General features: G+C 39.0%; 2 protein-coding genes across 3 annotated transcripts; both read left to right on the top strand.

The window, feature by feature from the left end:
* Window positions 1-1697: 1697 nt before the first annotated feature.
* On the top strand, window positions 1698-19602 carry LOC113054919 (60S ribosomal protein L29-like). Of its 2 annotated transcripts, none has more exons than XM_026220720.1 (4): window positions 1698-1787; window positions 2035-2083; window positions 2205-2269; window positions 19450-19602. In XM_026220720.1, the coding sequence occupies exons 2-4, from the start codon at window positions 2047-2049 to the stop codon at window positions 19540-19542; spliced, it is 195 nt and encodes a 64-aa protein (XP_026076505.1). In that variant the 5' UTR covers window positions 1698-1787; window positions 2035-2046; the 3' UTR covers window positions 19543-19602. The 2 variants fall into 2 exon arrangements, with proteins under 2 accessions (XP_026076505.1, XP_026076506.1); XM_026220721.1 differs by having other exon boundaries at window positions 1748-1829.
* Window positions 3176-7540, top strand: LOC113054918 (uncharacterized). Its single transcript, XM_026220719.1, has 2 exons — window positions 3176-3652; window positions 3875-7540. The coding sequence occupies exon 2, from the start codon at window positions 4182-4184 to the stop codon at window positions 5493-5495; it is 1314 nt and encodes a 437-aa protein (XP_026076504.1). The 5' UTR covers window positions 3176-3652; window positions 3875-4181; the 3' UTR covers window positions 5496-7540.
* Window positions 19603-20808: the final 1206 nt, after the last annotated feature.

Raw genomic sequence — 20808 nt, 5'->3', positions numbered from 1 at the left:
TTTCTGAATCAGCCCTTTGAACAAATCTGTTGAATGAATGACTCAGTGTTTCACCCGTACAGTGATTTTAGCTTTATATTTAAAGTAGATTTACTTTTTTTCCCCAAAAATCATTAGTAATAAAAATCTGAAAAAGACAAAACGACTGAGAGTTAATAATGCTTACACCCAGAACACAATGACTAACTCTAAACATGCATTAACTTCAAAATATCTGACCACTTTGAAACAACTCAGGCTTTCATTTATAGCCAAACCCAGCAGTGGTTTCTGGGTTAACTCAGCAGATAAGTGAGAGATGGTAATATTATTCCACTGTCTTATGCATGGAGTGAAATCTGGAGGATTGTGGGATGTTTGTGTCAGTGTATAGATGAAAGAGCAGTGAGTGTGTGTGTGTGTGTGTGTGTGTGTGTGCATATAGACCATGTGACGCTGGCCTGTCTCTCAGCAGACCTGTTATGTAAAAGAGAGAAGGGACAGAGGTGCTGTAGTCTATATATGTTCTAAATGCATGTTACAGATAGTAAACAAGTCATCAAATTCGTGTTTCATAAAAAAAAAAATAATAATAAAAAAAAAGTTTTATGCTCGTAAATGTCATGACAGGATCTTCCGGTTCACTTTAGAACCACAGGACTGATGTAAAAGCACGCTCCTCTAAGAGTCTGTCAGAAAGAGGGATTTTGTGGCTCTTAATTTAGACCATTGAAGTCCCTGCGTATCATTAGAAGGCGAGGAGGAGGGCACTAATAATAGCAGCGAGTGAGATTGAGACACAGCGCTGCTTCTGTCTGTGTTCTGTGTGTTTACACTGACGCCTGCTGGACACCGCTTTCACAGTCACTACACTTGCTGTGAAATCATAATACATTAACACATTAGCGCTAGCAAGAATCGTTTCTGCAGTTGTGTTTTACACTAGTACGGCGAAACTTATAAAATGTTTCCCAGTTGCCATGTGTGAGGAATTAAAAGCGAAACCAAATACTTTGGTTTCTAAAACTGTGTTTGTTTACATCTTCTTCTTCTTCTGTATTTACTGGCGGTTGGCAAACAGGCCACTGTTCGTTTCCGCCCCCTACAGGACGGAGGATGAAGCTATCTGCTAATTACACCTGCACTGTTGATGTGCATTCTGAAATATAGTTTTAACTGTAATGACATCCTATATCTCTTTCACTTCTATGCGCTTCACAATATATTGATAAATGCTCATCTGTTTCTGATCCACAGTGATTCATATGTTCTTCTTCTGTTTCCACATTTCTTTCTTAGACATTTAGCAGACACTTTTATCCAAAGCGACTAACAAATAAGGAGAACTGAAGTAATTGAAAAAAAAGAGCGATGATACACAAGTGCTATAACAAGTCTCAGTTAGCTTAACACAGAGAAAGGATTTTTAAATCATATAATTAATTAAATAAATAAATAAACAAACAACTAAAAAATATAGAATATGAAAATAATAGAACAAGCTAGTGCTAGAGGCTTCTTGTATAATAATTGTATAAAATAATAATATATAACTAAAAAAGTAGTAATGTAGGGAGTACAGGCGCATGATTAGCTAAACGTTCATTTAAAATACGAAATATACACAATCTGTCTGGATTTCTGACCCATCCGTAAATATCTGGACGCATTTGATATATTGTTGTTTGTTTACATATTGTGAAGCGTCACGTTCTGTCTCACGTCACTTCCGGCGAAGTGGACTCTTTCCCCCCAGTACCCCCACTCGCTCTCTCTCTATTCCGTTTGTGGTGCGCTCCGTGTAGCAGGTACTGAGTTTCTCGACACTCGACAGCATCTGAGTGAATCCTGTGAGAGTGTAGATTTGTGTTATTACTCATTTATTACTGAGATCTGAGCTCAGTGCAGTGTTGAGAGACTGTGAGCGCGCGGCGCGAGCGGCATTGAGCAGGTTCTGATGGAGAGGGTTAAACACAAGCGCTGTGGAGCTAGCTGTTAGCCGCTAGCTGCTGTCTGTAACGTGTTCTGATGTGTGTGTTGTGTTTGTGTCCGCAGACGGAGATCAGGATGGCCAAGTCTAAGAACCACACCACACACAACCAGTGTAAGAGACCGTGCTCCACTGACCAATGTTTATGTGTGTGTGTGCGCGCTCCACCGACCGCTGTGTGTGTGTGTGTGTGTTTCTGTGCTCCACTGAACGCTGTGTGTTTGTGTGTCTGCAGCTCGAAAGTGGCACAGGAACGGCATCAAGAAGCCCAGGTCTCATCGCTACGAGTCCCTCAAAGGGGTAAGAGGGTCATTCTACAGAAACGTCCACATTTGGTATGGCAAGATCTCTTAAAATTGATTTCTTTTTCTAACATTTAAACTTAGACCACATTATTAGATTACCCTTTGACTTTATGAGTACACATAAATTACAGCTTAATGATTTTTTATTTTTTGTGTGCATGTATTTAAAGACCGCATACACCATTTTTTTGTCACTGGTGTTACCTTACTTCTTTAGCGATATTAAAGGTGTTATGAATTTTTTTTTAATTTTTTTTTCAGCACATGCAGTCAGAGGTACAGAAAATTTATGATGATCTAACTAATACGGTGATTATGTTTTATTTATTTTAATCGGGTTTGTTAAAAGTGTGACTGAATGATGTTAGTTCAATTGCACAACCATGTATTTGCTATAACAATGAAAATATTTGAAAAAAAGGTTTTAAACAAGCAATAATACAATCATTTAAAGCTTAACTCTTAAGTGCAGCAGAATTCTATGAATTTAAAATGATCATTATGCCACATATGACAGATTTTATTTAATGTGAAAAAAAAAAAAAACAGTAACACCAGTGACACAACAAATCACCAGTGACATACATAACATATACAAATGACTCATTTCATAAGAACTGAAATCAGAGTTAGAAAAATATTATAGACAACATTTTAACTTATCATTTTAACTTCATTTCTTCACCATTTCATATCTTCGTTTCTAACCGATGATCTTGTCTTTCAGTTTCTCTATTTCCCTTTGTTTCCTTTGTGCATCTCTCCTACGTTGTCGAGTGAGTGAGAGAGAGTGTGTGTGTGTGTGTGTGAGAGTGAGCGAGAGAGAGTGCTCTTGTTTCTGTGTCATATCAGGACACAACTCTGTATAATGACATGGGTATGACACAGGTATTACAAGGAGAGGGTGTCTTATGAGGACATAACCCATGCCCCTATTTTTCAAAATGCATATAAATCATACAGAATGAGTTTTTTTGAGAAAGTAAAAATGCACAAAGTTTCAAAGAGAGTCAAAAAGTTCCGTTGAGTAGCAGCAGCAACAAGATGAGCTCCTGATCATTTAACTTTTAATATTATTTTAAAATAAGACAGACATTCAGTTCTGACAAATTTTAAACAAGGAAACCTCCTACAATCTATATTATTCACAAGGAGAGTTTAAATTAACCAAGAAACAACAACAACAACAACAACAACAGAAGACAATCAGATGAGAGCAACTCAAAGGGCCACAACACTGCCACATCTCTCAAACTGAGACACTTCCAGACCGAGAGCTGTCTGAAGATACTCACAGACTAAACCTCACAGAAACAGAGGAGAAACAGAGGAGAAGAGCACACATCAAGCAGCAACAAATAACCAAGAGCCATTGAAAGTAAGGAAAGACACTTTTTTGAAACAATCAGTAAGATTTACTCCAGGAAGAATATTTTGAATGTTTTTTTTTTTTTCTGATCTTCTTGTACTGTTTGTGCACATATTTGGATCAGTATTTTAAAATAGCGGACATTTTGATCAATATTTGTATATAGTTCACAGAAAAACTCTCAAAAACAAACAAAGAGACAGTTTTTTCAGTTATTTGTTTACATTCTAGAATCAGCAATGGCCGCTGCAGCACATAGGCCCCGCCCCTTTGTGTACCCTCAGAAGAGCTCAGAGCATTCTAGACAGCTCCACAGACAGAAACAGATCAAGGACAGTCCTGAAACACTGTTTGCTGACTCAACCTGCTCTTCTACACCGAGAACAGCTCCTCATGGCATACTGCTTTCTGCCAACACTTCACCTTCACCACAAAGAGAGGCATCTGCAAAGGCAGACAGATCCTGGTATTGGAAGATGCTGAAGGAAATGAAGAATCAAGAGTTTTATCTCTTAACTTATACCACAACGGCACTGTCATGATCCAAGGCTCAGAGCCTGCCCTCCTAGCATTTTCAGCTGACTTTTTACAAATTAAACAGCAGACATGTCTTAATACAAGTCTCGTACAAGACCATATAGATATGAACACAAACTCTTCTCCCGTAAAAGACACACAGAAGACGACAACTGCTACAGCCTTAACTCAATCTCCCATGTCAAAAATGAAGGAGAAATTTTCACTTCTGGAAATCGATATGGTGGATCTAAGAGAATTAATCATGTCCAATTTGAAAGACAACAGCGACTTGGAGCAGCTTACAAAGGACATGATGAATTTAAAACAAGAGACAGAATATCTGCTGAGAAACAAAGAGCAGATGTCAAAGGAACTTCACCAAGCCAGAGAAGAGCTGAAGGAACTCAAAGGAACTTTCAGAAGACAAATCACAGAAATCAAAACAGAAATGCAGGAAGAACTGTCTGTCTTGAAATCTGAACTTCGAAAGAAAGATGAACTTATAAACAACATGAAGGAACAACTGCTTCATGATTTATCTCCCAAAGGATCCGATGCTAAACACTTGACCGGTCTGGACGGTCAGCAATCATCTGCAGTGGACGAGCCTCAGTCTTCATCAGCTCCTCACAACTCCAGCCCAGCAGAAGCCCTTCTTCTCATCGACTCCAACGGGAAATACATCAACCAGAAACTCTTGTTTCCAAAAATGAAAGCACAGAAAATGTGGTGCCCGAACACTAGCAAGGCTCTTCAGATCTTATCTGATAAAAATCTGAACGAAACGTACAAGCACATCATAATCCACACAGGGACAAACGATCTAGGAGCAGCGAAGGGCAACGTGGCTCCTGTGCTCCGAGAGCTGGCCATCAGAGCCTCAGAACGCTTCCCAGAAGCTCAGATAACTCTGTCCACGTTACTGCCACGGACTGATGTGCCCTTTCACGTGATCCACGGAAACAACGTAGAGCTTTCCAGAACCTGTGCACTCATTCCTAATGTTCACCTGGCACACCATAAAGACATCCGGCCCCATCACATGTATGACTACATACACCTCAACAAGAAAGGAGTACAACTTTTCGCAGGAGTGCTGAAAAGCACAGCACTTGGAAGAACAAACAGCAGAAATCTGCACAGCAAGAACAGCTCCCAACTACACAGAAACATCCAGCCTCGTCCAAGAACCAGACAGGACTCGACCCCTGGACCGCCATCACAGCATCAGAGCTACGCTGCAGCAACCCAACAGCCACAGAACCCTGCAGCCGCCGAACTCAATCAGATAAGACACCTGCTCAACGTCATCTGCTCCAAACTGGTCAAATAACGTACAAGAGTAATACACACACACTTCTCTATATCTATCTATGAAATCATTTAAAATTAGCTGTTGGAATATACAGGGTTTACATTCTTCAACTTTCGGGAACAAGACTGTAGACCAAGACTTACTTTATAATATAAAAGACATAGACATTGTAATATTTCATGAGACATGGTGTCGGAGTAATGAGAGCTTGCACTGTCCAAGAGGATACAGAGAAATCACTGTGCCCTCTCTAAAAAACTCCCAAATTAAATTTGGTCGTGATTCAGGTGGCATAGTTATATGGCACAAAGATCATCTAAATCACCTGATTAAAACAGTCAAAACTGAAAAATCCCTGATTTGTCTTGAAATCAAATCTATCCTGTCACAGAGTAATCTCTATATTCCTCCTCATGATTCTCCCTACTACCAAGAAGAGAGCTTTCTCCAGCTGCAAAGAGACGTCCTGCACTTTCAGGCCAAAGGAAGTGTTCTTGTATGTGGTGACCTAAACGCAAGGACTGGGAGAGAAATTGATTATGTAAACACCACAGATAATACTCACATTTTTGGGGACATTGTATCTCAGTCAACACCAGTCATTACTCCGAGAACCAGTTATGACAATGTCATCAACATAAATGGGAAGCAGATGTTAAAGCTTTGTAAAAGTCTAGGGCTGTTTATCATAAATGGCAGAACCAGGGGTGATTCTTTTGGTAGATTCACCTATTGCTCCACATTAGGAGCCAGTGTAGTTGATTACTCAATTACAGACATTGACCCAAATGTTATTAACGCCTTTACAGTCAGACCTCAACTTCCCATTTCTGACCACTGTCAAACAGTCCTTTACCTGAAACAGTCCTGTGACAGGGTCAGATCTCCCCTCAAACATGAAAAACTCTTCCCCTTAAAACCAAAACTCAACTGGAACCAATCTAACGCTGAACAATTCAAAGAAAACATGAGCAGCTCTGTAATACTAAAAATACTGGATGACTTTTTGTCCTCAGATTTCACTCCAGATACTAATGGAATAAACTCAGCAACATCCAAACTTAATTACATATTTCAAACTTTGGCCACTATATCTAACATTAAACAACCAAACAAACATAGAATAAACAAACCAAAAACTAAAAAGAATATGTGGTTTGATAATGATTGCAAATGTCTCAGAAAAGACCTTCGACGACTTGCTAACAAAAAGCATAAAGATCCGGCCAATCAGACGCTACGCCTCGCCTACTCCAGCTGCTTAAAAAATTATAAAAAACTCATTTGTAACAAAAGAGATCAATATTATGAAGCTAAAATTGATGAAATCGATCAATCAATAGACCAAAACAATTTCTGGAATCTCTTTAAAAAATTTGAAAGCCCCAAATCAGACCCATTCCTCCAGAGCGGCACAGTCTGGAGCTCTTACTTTAAAACTCTTTACCAAACACTAGAAGCAGACCTCAACCAGCCCCAAATTAAAACACAGAGAAAACTAGACGATCTAAAGAAAACCATCAAAAATTACCAAAATCCACTGGACATGATTATAACAACATCAGAAATATCAGAACACATTAAACAGCTCAAATTAAAGAAGGCATGTGGACAGGACAACATCAGTAATGAGATGCTCAAACTCAGCAGTCCTTCCATAACTCAAGCCCTGGCTAAATTATTCAATCTGATCTTATGGTCTGGTGACTTCCCTGAGGCCTGGTCTGAAGGACTGATCACACCCATATATAAGAACGGAGATAAACTGGATCCCAGTAATTACCGTGGCATCTGTGTGGGCAGTAGTCTAGCTAAGCTCTTCTGTAATATAATAAACAGCCGCATAGTGACATTCCTCACAAGACACAACATCCTAAATAAATCACAAATTGGCTTTTTACCAAAACAATGTACATCTGACCACATCTATTCTCTCCACACTCTAATTAACAAAAATCTAAAGGACAAACAAAGAAAAATATTTACATGTTTCATTGATTTTAAAAAAGCTTTCGATTCTATTTGGCATGACGGTTTACTGTACAAATTATTACAAATTGGCATTGGTGGAAAAACATTGGATATTATAGAATCCATGTATAAGAAGAGTAAATGTGCGGTCAAGATTGGGAATCTGAGAACAGAGTTCTTCCAGCAGGGTCGTGGAGTGAGGCAGGGGTGTAGTCTGAGCCCAACACTGTTTAACATCTACATCAACGAGCTGGCAGCATCCGACAGCATCCCAGGCCTCGCTCTACACCACTCTGAAGTCAAGTGCCTGCTGTATGCAGACGACCTGGTTCTGCTGTCTCCCACAGCCGAGGGTCTCCAGCACAGCCTGGCCCTGCTGGAACAGTACTGTGAGGAGTGGACAAAACCAGGGTCATGGTGTTTCAGAAGAAGGCCAGGTCTCAGGGAAGCAGATATCAGTTCAGTTATGGAGGAGAAGTCCTGGAGCACAGCAGTAGCTACACTTACCTGGGCATCCAGATCTCAGCATCAGGGGGCTTCAGTCTGGCCCTCAAGGCCCTCAATGAGAAGGCACGGAGGGCGTTTTATGCCATTAAAGCACGGTTTGGCCAACTAAAACTACCAATTAGAACATGGATTAAATTATATCACGCAATCATCAAACCAATCCTACTGTACGGGAGTGAAATTTGGGGAACAATATTAAAATTTGAAAACTGGGACAAAAGTTTAATAGAAAGAACACAATTGGAATTTGCCAAAAACATCCTAAGGGTAAACAGAAGCACTTCTAATATCGCCTGCAGGGCTGAGCTGGGCTTATACCCCTTACACATAGAAATACAGAAAAGAGCGGTTCAGTTTTATCATCACCTGACTCAATCTGACACTCGATCTGTTCAATATAAAGCCCTCCTCGCCACAGTGTTTCATCCTCTAAACACACTCGTGCTTCAACTGATGAAGGAAACCCAAACTGAGTCTGACTCCAATCACAACCCCAACATTCAGAAACTAATTGACAAAAATCTGAAGTATAATTATGATGAAAAATTAAAAAATGAATTTGAGCTCCAAACCAAACTCCAGTGTTATTCGGCCCTAAACAGAAACACAAAACTGGCAAACTACTTATCACTCAAGCAATTGAAAGAAAGACAAATCCTTTCCAAATATCGACTCGGTGATCATGATTTGGAAATAGAGATTGGTCGACATAAAAGATCCTGGCTCCCGAGAGAAGAGCGCCTGTGCAAACACTGTGAGCTGAATCAAACAGAGGATGAGAAACACTTCCTTCTGGTCTGTCCCAAATACAGCACTACAAGAGAAACATTCTTCCCACAGTTTGAAGCGTTCAATCCTTCATTCTTGTCTCTAAATGACTCAGAGAAACTACTCTATATACTTGGAGAGAATGAGACGGCAATGACACTAGCTGCTAAATATTTATACACCATACACACCATACGAAAGGGGTAATTGATTGTATTCAACTGTTTTATTTGATATTCTTGATTGTATATAATTACTATTATTAATATTTGAAATACTATCTGTTGTTGTTATTTTTATTGTATTTTATTGTAATTATATTTTATTCTGTATCTGAATGCTTTGGCAATACTGTAACTCAAATGTCATGCCAATAAAGCAACTTGAACTTGAACTTGAACTTGTTTCCTGTGAGGGTTAGGGTTAGGTGTAGGGTTGGTGAAGGGCCATAGAATATACAGTTTCTACAGAATAAAAACCATTACACCTATGGGATGAACACACTTTACACAAAAACAAACATGTGTGTGTGTGTGAGAGTGTGTGTGTGAGAGAGAGAGAGAGAGAGAAAGAGAGAGAGAGAGAGAGAGAGAGAGAGTGAGCATGAGTGAGCGTGAGTGTGTATGTGGAGGTACTGAATGCTATGCACTTTTATATCTCTTTTATCATTTATTTTTGTATTTGTTACAGTTCAGTTTGTACCTTGAAAAGCTGGGTGATCTATCTGGTGATGATTTGGGGGGGGGGGGGGGGGGGGGGTCAATGCTCCTGCTCTGACTCTTTGCCTGCATCTTTGCTGACGGGCCCTCCATGCCTTTCGCTCATATCTCTTCTCCCTTTCACTCAAATCACTTACTCTTTCTTTTTTGTGTGTCAATGTCACGGATATAGCTCTGTTTCCTTTTCTGCAAATACTCTGCTCTGCATCCCTACGCTTTCTGTATAGTTGCTGTTTCTCAGTTGCGCTCAGTTTAGACATACCCTCAATTTAGAAATACATGACCAAAGGAGGATTAACAATGACAAAGAAAAGTTAGAATCACAATTTTAGTGCTATTTTATGCAAAATAACTAAATGAATAGCTTTGAACAAAGTTTATCTATAAAAGGGAGTCAATGGTGTTACTGATCTTCACTGGTGTTACCCATAAGGAAGGTAACACCAGTGACCGTAATACCAGTGACAATTTTCATGAAAACTGCATTTTACAAAATGCCTGCTGCAAGGTATCAAACCACATGATGTCAATCATGGTGTACTCACTAAATTAAGTAGTTTAATCCATTTGTATTCTAGTTTTTTACAATGCCCAAACAATAAAAGAGGTCATACCAGTGACTTCAACTAAAAGCTTCATATGAAATCATGAGATAAATGAGAAGATTTCTGATAATTGAAAAGAGACAGTGGACTTACCATGGGCTTCTTTTCATAGATCTCCAGAAAATTGGAAGAAGGAAGTCGAGTGATGTCATCAGCGTGATTGTTATTTCAAAATAAGAGCTTTTTTGTTAAACGGTAACACCAGTGACACAACTCCAGGGGACCACTACTTTCTTTATATATTTTATAATATTTATTTATCATTTTGTTTTTTAATGTAATTTACATCATATATTTGATAGTTATGGACACATGGTTGTATTTCAAATGGAAGAAAACACTGTTTTTGACCTCAAAATAAAGCATTTTCCCTCTGTACATGACTGTGGGGACGAGCACTTCTGTGGTGCTTGGAATTCTAATTAATTAATAAAAATCAAATATTGCCACATTGATGGCTCAAGAAAGTGTAATTGTTCAAATAACATATTGTTTCATTTTAAAATATAAAAAAATTGTAAACCTAAAGTGTTTTTCAAGTGTAATATTTCTGTAAAGGCTAGGGACAGAAAAATTGACATTTCCGTAGAATGACCCAAGAGTTCTCCTGAGACGGGTGCTGTGAGGACCTCGGTCTCTGCTGGACCAGCACAGCCTCAGCACGAGTTCACACACACTGTGTAACCTGATCACTCTTATGTTTAATGTCTTGCATGCTAGGACTGTCACTTTTGTTTTAAGACAGTTTTAAGACATAAGTGTTCATTGAATCTATTGTAAAATCAATTTTCCACGTCAAAAAAAAAAGACATTTCCTTTTTCAACGCCAAATATCGGACGAACTTAAAGAGAGCGCTGGAAACGCACAAGTCAGCAATATTTCTTATTTATTGTTAGAGCTGTAATCGGGCCTTAAAAGTTAGGCCCGACAGCAGTAGTGTAGCCAGAAAAGAGACTCTGGGTGTGCATATGAAAATCTGGGTGTGCCACGTTTATTGTCAGATTACTGTGCAAAATTATGGCATAATATTTGTCGTGCTGCTTTCGTCCCACCATACTCCTAGTGATTTGCAGGTCAAGTCAAAATGTAGTTGGTTTAGAATAGATAAATAACTCTTTTGACTCGTGTATGATCATTTTCTTCCAAATACGATCATTTTGAACTTCTGGTATGATACTTGGACATTTCCAGTCTGACAACACTGTCTCTTGATGTTGGGCCTGGGGAGGGAGAAACATCCTCATCAGGTGTAAGGTTATGACTTGTGTCCGGCTGTCCATCAAGCCGAGCGCTCAGCGCTTGTCATATATCACTATTAATATGCAGTGTTTTCAACCACATAATGTTTATTTTAGGTTTCATACATTTAAATATACATATTCACTAGTAAAACAATACATTGGTAGTTTGTAAAATACACACTGATGTCTATGGAAGCAGCAAAAACTATCTAATCAAATGTAATTTGCAGACGTGTTTTATTCATATATCAGACACGCATAGCAGAACAATAAAGTTTACTCTATTCTTCGTCCAGTTCAACAGCCACTTACTTTCATGTATTTCGGGAGAAACTGGGGAATTCAAGTGCTTTACGTTAAATCCGTAAAGCTACGCCACTGCCCGACAGGACCCGAGCCCGAAAGGTTTCGGCCAGAGCCCGACAAGTACATTTTGATTGACAGCTTTTTAAAAGCCTGAACCTGTTTACGGCCCGACATTATTCAAATGTGCGCACGCACACAGCTCTTTTATACATGTTTAACATAATTTACTCATAACTAACACATACTAGGCCACTTGGAAGTTGGAATAAAGAAATAAAATAAGTCCTCTGTGACATCGTAACATCTCAGCACTCTTAATAGACATAGACTCATTTAACCTATAAATAGACCAACGCACCAATAAAAACAAGTTTTTTTAACAAAATTAAATTAAGATAAATTGTAAATTAAGATGGGTATTTGGCAATAACGAAATTAAGATAAAGGCTCCGCAGGATTTGCTTCGCCACTATCAGCTGACATTTAATAAAAGAATAATGCCAACATTAGTGTATGTACTCTGTCCACATTATGCATTTAAGACTCAATGAATATTTAGTTATCATTTGAAAAACCTTTACTCACAGAGATTAGGCTAGGTCTACATGTTTTTGTGGAGGAAATGATTGAATCCACTGTAGATGTCTTCAGCGCGCTCCTACGCTCACTGATGGTGCGTCATTATTCACTCATTATTCTCATTATAAACACGGTCAAAACTTCTCCACACCTCAGAGTTTGCTTTATTTGCTGGTGCTACCAAAGCGTAATCACCAGAGGCAAGCCTCCGTTACACCTTACACATACATTTCACATCTTTCTCGTGCTAATCGAAACATATCACATGACCGCTCGTCTACCTCGCAAACCGGAGCGCAAGCCCGAGCCCACGTAAGATGGTCGATCTTCAGCTCTAATTGGCATGAAGTTTCGTGCAGAATAACAAACAGCAACAGGAGTACAACATCTCGGAAAAAAAAATGTATGCTGAGGGGACTGCTGCCATAACATAAATGAAAAACATCACTGCAGGCTTCATCCCGGCTGCATTTATGATTTAGGCAATTCAAGGCAATTAGGCTGCGCAAGGTGGGGGTATTACTGCCAATCTTTCACCACAGAAGCGTGTCGCTGTCAGCTGGCAATGGTGACTCCTTTTCATAACTCAGCATCTCCTGTAAGAGGTCGCTTTCCTAAAGGAGCGTAAAATTGCTGGTATTTTCTGTCTAGCTTTCTGTATTCTTTATTTTCTTTTTCTGCTTGTTTGTGAGTTTCATTACATCTATATATTTTTTATTGTTTAATTATGTTAAAATTAATAGTTTGGTCAAAATCGATTCCCTATTTTCATTTTCGGAATTTTTTTGGTTGGTCCGATCGATTGTGCAATCAATTTTCGAAGGAAAAGTGACAGCCCTATTGCATGCACTGTGTGATTCCAGCAATGTTTCTGTTAAATCCCAGCTCTCTCTGCACGAGTAAATCACATCAGATGTTCTTGTGTTCACACTGTAACCTGACTGCTCTCACAGCCCTCTGTGGACACCTTGGCCATTGAAGCGCCATTGGCTAGTAATAAACAGTATCCCACAGAAGTGAGTACACACCTCACATTTCTGTAAATATTATATCGTTTCATGTGACAACACTGAAGAAATGACACTTTGCTACAATGTCAAGTAGTGAGTGTACAGCCTGTATAAGTGTAAATTTGCTGTTCCCTCAAAATAACTTGACACGCAACAGTACACCCCTAAGTAAAACTGTCCAAATTTGGCCCATTTATCCATTTTCTCTCCCCGGAGTCATGTGACTCAGTAGTGTTACAGTGTGTGGGCAGTGCAGTATTCTAACTCCTCCAAGCTGAGGTGAAAGTGATGGCCTGGCCAAGCACGTCTCCAGACCTAAACCCTATTGAGCACAAGGTCTCTAGCATCCACCAGCTCTGTGATGTGGAAGAGGACTCCAGTAGAATCCTGTGAAGCTCAAGAGACTTCAGGCAGTGCTGGAAAATAATGGTGACCACACAAAATAGTGACACTTTGAGCCCAGTTTGGACATTTTGACTTAGGGATGTACTCTCTTCTGTGGCCAGGGGTTTAGATGTTAATGGCTGTGTGTTGAGTTATTTTAAGGGGACCTTAGATCTACACTGTTGTACAAGCTATACACTCACTACTTTACATAGTAGCAAAGTCTCATTTCTTCAGTCACATGAAAAGATATGACAAAATATTAACAAAAATGTGAGAGACTGTAAATAGCACAAGTTTTACATATTTGAAAGTACACTCTTAACATCATTCAGTCAAGCATTATAAATTGATAATCAAGTATTGTTTAATGCTAGAACTTTAGAATTAAAACTTTGTAATCATGTATGTTTGAATGCATATTTTCACACAGACATTTTACTTGAATTTAGGACTAACTGTTTTTCTCTTTTTTTGTCATTCAGGGTTTCTGTTTTAAAAAATGGATAAAAAGCTAACAATAATACAACTGATGAGATGATGATGATAATAATATGAATCCTGCTAATAAGAACAGTTAAAATGCACCAAGGATTAATGAGCTGTTGAATTCATGAATATTAATCGTGAGCGTTTGCTCGAACTGATTTGCTTAAATCAAAACAGAGATGATAATAGGTGAGTGCCAGCCAATGAGATTGGTGTTTGTGCATTAGCTCCACCCACTACTGGAGAACCAGGCAGTTCTTAAATGCTGAAGAATTCCAAAAGCAATGCTGTTATTTTGACAGGAAACTACAACAAGAAAATTGTTTACATATAACATGAAACTCTCAAGCGCTTAGTCAGTGTTCGTGAGTGAACATATATCTGAGTTAAACTTTCACTTAACCTCAAAATCACACACTGGTGAGTAAAACCTGAGAATTCATCAGCCATTGTCTAATATCAGACATCATTTAGTCTCTCAGAGTGACGTCAAGCGATGCATGATGAAGCCTCAAAGAGTCACACGAGTCAGAATTGGTCTCAGAATCAGATGAAAAGCCTAATACAGTGTGAAAACAGCAGTGCTTGATTCCTGATTAGACGCTCATAGAGCAATGATACGGATGTTGGTAATGAAAACACGATGAGGATGAACAACATGTTACTTAGCACACCTTACCAACCACACACAACTTCTCTTATGCCTTAAGTAGGTTGAAAATCGATTCAAATGTGTGATGATTCAACAAGGGTGAGATGCTAAACAAATTTCGATTCATTTAGTGGCATGAGTTTATATGAATGTATGTGTGACGGGAACTTGCTGTCTTTAGAAGAGTTTAGGATGCTAGTGCCTCTGTATAATGCATATTAAAGTTCACAAGCGCAGCGCTGCTTTGTTTACAGCGGTAACCAAGGAAACACTGTATCATAAGTGCTCGATGCGTCCCAAATCACGTACTGGGTACTACATTTGAATTTGAATGTAAAACTCGACCGTTAGAACAGTACGTTCTATATAGTATGAATGTGGGTAGTATGAATGGAATTTGTACGTACTACATCCGCCATGTTGACATAGTCATGTGACATACGTCGTCACAACAGCACGTAAATTTAAAGAGCCCTATCTACTGAGCGAACATCGGTGGTGTTTTTCGTTATTCTTACCACTTTCGTCTGCATTTTTGCATCATTTGATTTAAAAGTTCAAATCAGGCGTCGGTCAGCTGCACGCAGATAAATTGTAAATCCTTTACAAATTATAATTATAATTAATTATAAATAAATATAATAACTAATTATATTTATACTTCCTGTATAGTTATGGTTTTCCATAATATGGTTTCAGTGAAGAAGTCTTCATCGGTGGATGAGAACAAGAGTGTGTTCATCAGTCTCTAACATCAGAACAGGATACACATTACTGATGATTTATGATCAAAAGTCACTTAACAATAGTTTGCCATGCAACGTTATCCAACAATTTTTTTAATCAAAATATCAACACTAATAAAATGTAAATCAACTCGTTTCAATTACTTTATTTTTCTTAACTTTATTTCATTAAATCATTTAATGAGCTGTAGAAAGCAGTGTTAACATGCTAAGGCACAGCATCTGATCGATAACAACGATTAAACATCTTTTTACACTCAATTTACAAAATCTTCTCAGTTTACAATCTGTAAACCGTCAACAAGTCAATCGTAGATTATGTTATGACCCCTTGGCTCAAGGAGTAGCAATATGAATGGAGAGTCCATGCAACATAATCAAATTTGCACAAATGTATTATAATCAGAAAACAGACATAACTACATTAAGGTAAAACAAAAAATATATAAAGATACAAAAACACAACATCAAGCCTTGGACTGGAGGAGAGCGTGAGAAAGTCAGCAAGACCAGCAGACACCAAGCCCCAATCTCCTTCCCTCCCGAGGGTGAGAAAGCCAGCATCTTATAAGCAGCATGGTTAATCACAATCAATTTTCCACACCTGCATCACAGCACTTAACCTTAAGACACAAAAAGTGTTACCCCGAGACACCTACTGGACAAAATAAAATACTACAGCCCCTTGGATCGTCACAATTATGTTAAACAAGCACACTTTAACCACGATGAACAACGTTTATCCATAAGGTACTTACACTTCAAAACATCTGTCACACGGTTTTCCGTTATTTCCGAATACAACGAGTTCTCTCCCCTGGCCTCATGGGATAGAGTAGTGTCTATCCTATGCATGCTACAGAATTCGGGCAGAAGTAGTAGGTCATCCGGGTACATCTCGCCTACTGTTTTTCGAATACTAAGAATTCGTACATATTACTTGCTTCACATACTGTTTTTCACCTACTATATAGTATGGAAGTATGCGATTTCGGACGCAGCGACTGTATCACAAGTGTTGCGCTTCTTTGTTTAGATCGGTAACCAAGGAAACACTGTATCATAAATGCAGCACTGCTTTATTTACAGCGGTAACCAGGGAAACACTGTATCATAACTGCAGCACTGCTTTATTTACAGCGGTAACCAAGGAAACACTGTATCATAAGTGCAGCACTGCTTTGTTTACAGCGGTAACCAAGGAAACACTGTATCATAAGTGCAGCACTGCTTTGTTTACAGCGGTAACCAAGGAAACACTGTATCATAAGTGCAGCACTGCTTTATTTACAGCGGTAACCAAGGAAACACTGTATCATAAATGCAGCACTGCTTTATTTACAGCGGTAACCAGGGAAACACTGTATCATAAGTGCAGCACTGCTTTGTTTACAGCGGTAACCAGGGAAACACTGTATCATAACTGCAGCACTGCTTTATTTACAGCGGTAACCAAGGAAACACTGTATCATAAGTGCAGCACTGCTTTGTTTACAGCGGTAACCAAGGAAACACTGTATCATAAGTGCAGCACTGCTTTGTTTACAGCGGTAACCAAGGAAACACTGTATCATAAGTGCAGCACTGCTTTGTTTACAGCGGTAACCAAGGAAACACTGTATCATAAGTGCAGCACTGCTTTATTTACAGCGGTAACCAAGGAAACACTGTATCATAAGTGCAGCACTGCTTTGTTTACAGCGGTAACCAAGGAAACACTGTATCATAAGTGCAGCACTGCTTTATTTACAGCGGTAACCAGGGAAACACTGTATCATAAGTGCAGCACTGCTTTATTTACAACGGTAACCAGGGAAACACTGTATCATAAGTGCAGCACTGCTTTGTTTACAGCGGTAACCAGGGAAACACTGTATCATAAGTGCAGCACTGCTTTGTTTACAGCGGTAACCAGGGAAACACTGTATCATAAGTGCAGCACTGCTTTGTTTACAGCGGTAACCAGGGAAACACTGTATCATAAGTGCAGCACTGCTTTGTTTACAGCGGTAACCAGGGAAACACTGTATCATAAGTGCAGCACTGCTTTGTTTACAGCGGTAACCAGGGAAACACTGTATCATAAGTGCAGCACTGCTTTGTTTACAGCTGTAACCAGGGAAACACTGTATCATAAGTGCAGCACTGCTTTGTTTACAGCGGTAACCAAGGAAACACTGTATCATAAGTGCAGCACTGCTTTGTTTACAGCGGTAACCAAGGAAACACTGTATCATAAGTGCAGCACTGCTTTGTTTACAGCGGTAACCAAGGAAACACTGTATCATAAGTGCAGCACTGCTTTGTTTACAGCGGTAACCAGGGAAACACTGTATCATAAGTGCAGCACTGCTTTGTTTACAGCTGTAACCAGGGAAACACTGTATCATAAGTGCAGCACTGCTTTGTTTACAGCGGTAACCAAGGAAACACTGTATCATAAGTGCAGCACTGCTTTGTTTACAGCGGTAACCAAGGAAACACTGTATCATAAGTGCAGCACTGCTTTGTTTACAGCGGTAACCAGGGAAACACTGTATCATAAGTGCAGCACTGCTTTGTTTACAGCTGTAACCAGGGAAACGCTTTAAGCTCCACCTGCTGGCAGAGAGTGGATCTGCGTCTCGATCAGCTCGAATGCTGTTTCGGTGGATTCACAAAACTGAAGTCAAACCATTGTGTTTTTGCGTCATATGTAAACTAATTTAGATTAAAGCTGCTCATGTTCAATATATGCAGCTTCTTTGTTGAAAATGCAGTTGTTGCCTCTCATTTTAAATGGAGAGAGCACACAAAGCTCTTTGTAAATCATACAAAAAGTATGTTTTTTTATGACCTTCAAACACGACTGAATGAATTCTAGTTGCAATTTTTTCATTATGCAGGTTTTTTCTCCGGATATTCTTAGCACCGTATTACAGAGTCTCTAAAAGGACAGTTGCACAAATCTAGAATACACAGACGTTGGAGCGTGCACACAGCTGTATTGTGCCAGCGGTCCGTTCATGTCATGTTCTCTGCAGTACAGAGGATGATGAATTGGACATAAGGCCTTGATATCAGAGGTGCTTCCCAAGGAAAGCCATGTGTTGAGCAAATAGATCTTAATTCATGTGCATCCGTGCTCTCGTTTCTTCATGAGAAGATGACAGTGATGCACAGAGGAAGGGGTTATAGTATATAAAACTAGAATTGCAATTGCAATCTAATGCATAAGTGCTATATGTGAATAGTTTATTGAGGGCATGAAAAGCTTTCTTGTGTGCATGCCAGAAAATCATCAAAAATTATAAATATTCACAGATGACTGTGCTATATACCGAATATAAATCTGGAAATACTGCTGTATGAATGATTTATGTTCAATATGTTCTGTAAATCTGCTGAATTCGAGTCATTGGAGAATGTGTAGGAACCCTGTTATCTTTATTATTCATCATACTTGACGAAGAATTTTCTCTAACATTGGTGGCTACAAATTAAAGTCCAATCTAAATTGCTGTTTACTTTGATCTGATCAGCACTCTGATAATCGTTAACCGTATTTTCCGCACTACAAGGCGCACTTAAAAGCCTTTCATTTTCTCAAAAAAAGACAGTGTCTGTCAAAATGTTGAGATTCCCTTTAGCACAGCTCCATCTAGTGGATGCATAACACAAACCCAGTCAAGCGTTTGACTGCAGTATCTTCTGTTCTATGCGCTTTATAATCCAGTGCGCCCTATATATGAGAACAGTTCTGAAATAGGCCATTCGTTGAAGGTGCGCCTTATAGTGTGGAAAATACGGTAATCGTCTCTGCTCCACTTTGAGTTTATTATCAAGTTGACAGAATCTTAAAGCTGAAACTGTGTTTTATATCAGAAGTATAAAGCACGAAGCTCCCTCTGATTATGAGAGAAAACACCGAGACTGGAAGAAGTGTGTGTTCAGAGCACTGGCTGTGCTTTCATCAGGTTTGTGTGTGTTTATTCATGCATGCGTTGTGTTTCAGGTGGACCCTAAGTTCCTGAGGAACATGCGCTTTGCCAAGAAACACAACAAGAAGGGGAGGAAGACCATCGCCAAGAGAGAGGCGTGCAAATAGATGAGGACAGACCCCAGAGACTTCACACCTTCCTCAATAAAGCTGTGCTTTGACCAAGTCTCTTGCTTGTCTGGTTTGACTGTTGTATAGCATGTAGACACACACGGAGCTGAAGGTGAGACGAGCTGATGACCAGTGGCTTTACTGGAGAGACTAGCACACTCGTCCTCGTGAGGTTACAGACCTGAGGTGTGCTCAGGTGTGTGTTCTTGTTCTGAGACATCAGTGGCTCATCATGTGACACTGACAAAAACATAGTTACTGCCAGCTGATTGAGGTATAATCTCCAACTTCATTGTTTATTCAGTGATGGAAGCATCATTTATTCCACACAATTACTATGAAAGTGTCTTTCTGTCTTAGAGTAAAAGAAAAATCACTTTATTTGTCACTAATGTGTATTCATCAGTTTCTTTACATCTTATAGTGTTTGCATGTCTAATTTGTGACTCAACTTTTTGAAATTGGCTTAAAACTTGAGTTCATTATAGATTTACACATGAATCCTAATAATATTAGTCTTCTCTATGAAGCAAATCAGATTTGTACTCTAAACTGTGTAATTGAGGTCATTCCAGACCATGATCTCGCTGATCACAATAGTCTGTTTTTGGTGAACTCGTCGGTTTTCTCTTGCGTTAAAAGTCCTACGCCTCTACTTGAGTTCATTCACCTTTCTGAAATATAATGTTCACCACAATCAAACTAGCTAAAAAAATACGTCCATTAATGTCCTAAATCAACTGAAACAGATTACAATGTGCGCCAAAAAAAAAAAAAAACCCATTTGATGGCACTTGGCTTCAAACATCAAGTGTGTGAGAGACTCTTCAGCTCTCAGTGATGCGCACAATAATAACGGTCAAATATACAGTTATTTCATATAGATCTCAGTATCAATTCAGATGTAAGCCTAAATCATGTACATGGAAGGGGATAAAAAATATATTTTAGCACCATTTTGAAGTTGGGTTAAATCCAGTATTTGCTTGCATTCACTGAGTGTACTTAAACGAGCATCATTAAAATAAAGTATGTAAGTTATTACAGTTCACATATAACAATCAAGTGTCTATGTATTCAAATGAAAAACTGAATGAGGAAGGAGGTATGACCTGCAATAGCCTATTTTAAAGACTCATACTGGTATCTAGGGTGTAAGGGTTTATGGTGCCACCTGGTGATCAACAGTAAAAAGGACTAATTTTACCTCTTCCCAACAGGGAAAAACACCAACAATCAAGAATGCATGATTTTATGATGTCA

This window comes from Carassius auratus, chromosome 36 (genome assembly GCF_003368295.1).
Source record: "Carassius auratus strain Wakin chromosome 36, ASM336829v1, whole genome shotgun sequence".
In the NCBI taxonomy this organism is placed as follows: Eukaryota; Metazoa; Chordata; class Actinopteri; order Cypriniformes; family Cyprinidae; genus Carassius; species Carassius auratus.
Note: the sequence above shows the minus strand (reverse complement) of the source record. Positions and strands in the feature narration are given on the sequence as shown.

Excerpts from the sequence above, each read along its gene's own strand:
- LOC113054919 (XM_026220720.1), top strand. The coding sequence starts at position 2,047 with ATGGCCAAGTCTAAGAACCACACCACACACAACCAGT. Across the intron at positions 2,084-2,204 it reads CCACACCACACACAACCAGT|CTCGAAAGTGGCACAGGAAC; the intron begins GTAAGAGACCGT and ends GTGTGTCTGCAG. Across the intron at positions 2,270-19,449 it reads GCTACGAGTCCCTCAAAGGG|GTGGACCCTAAGTTCCTGAG; the intron begins GTAAGAGGGTCA and ends GTTGTGTTTCAG.
- LOC113054918 (XM_026220719.1), top strand. The coding sequence starts at position 4,182 with ATGATCCAAGGCTCAGAGCCTGCCCTCCTAGCATTTTCAGCTGACTTT.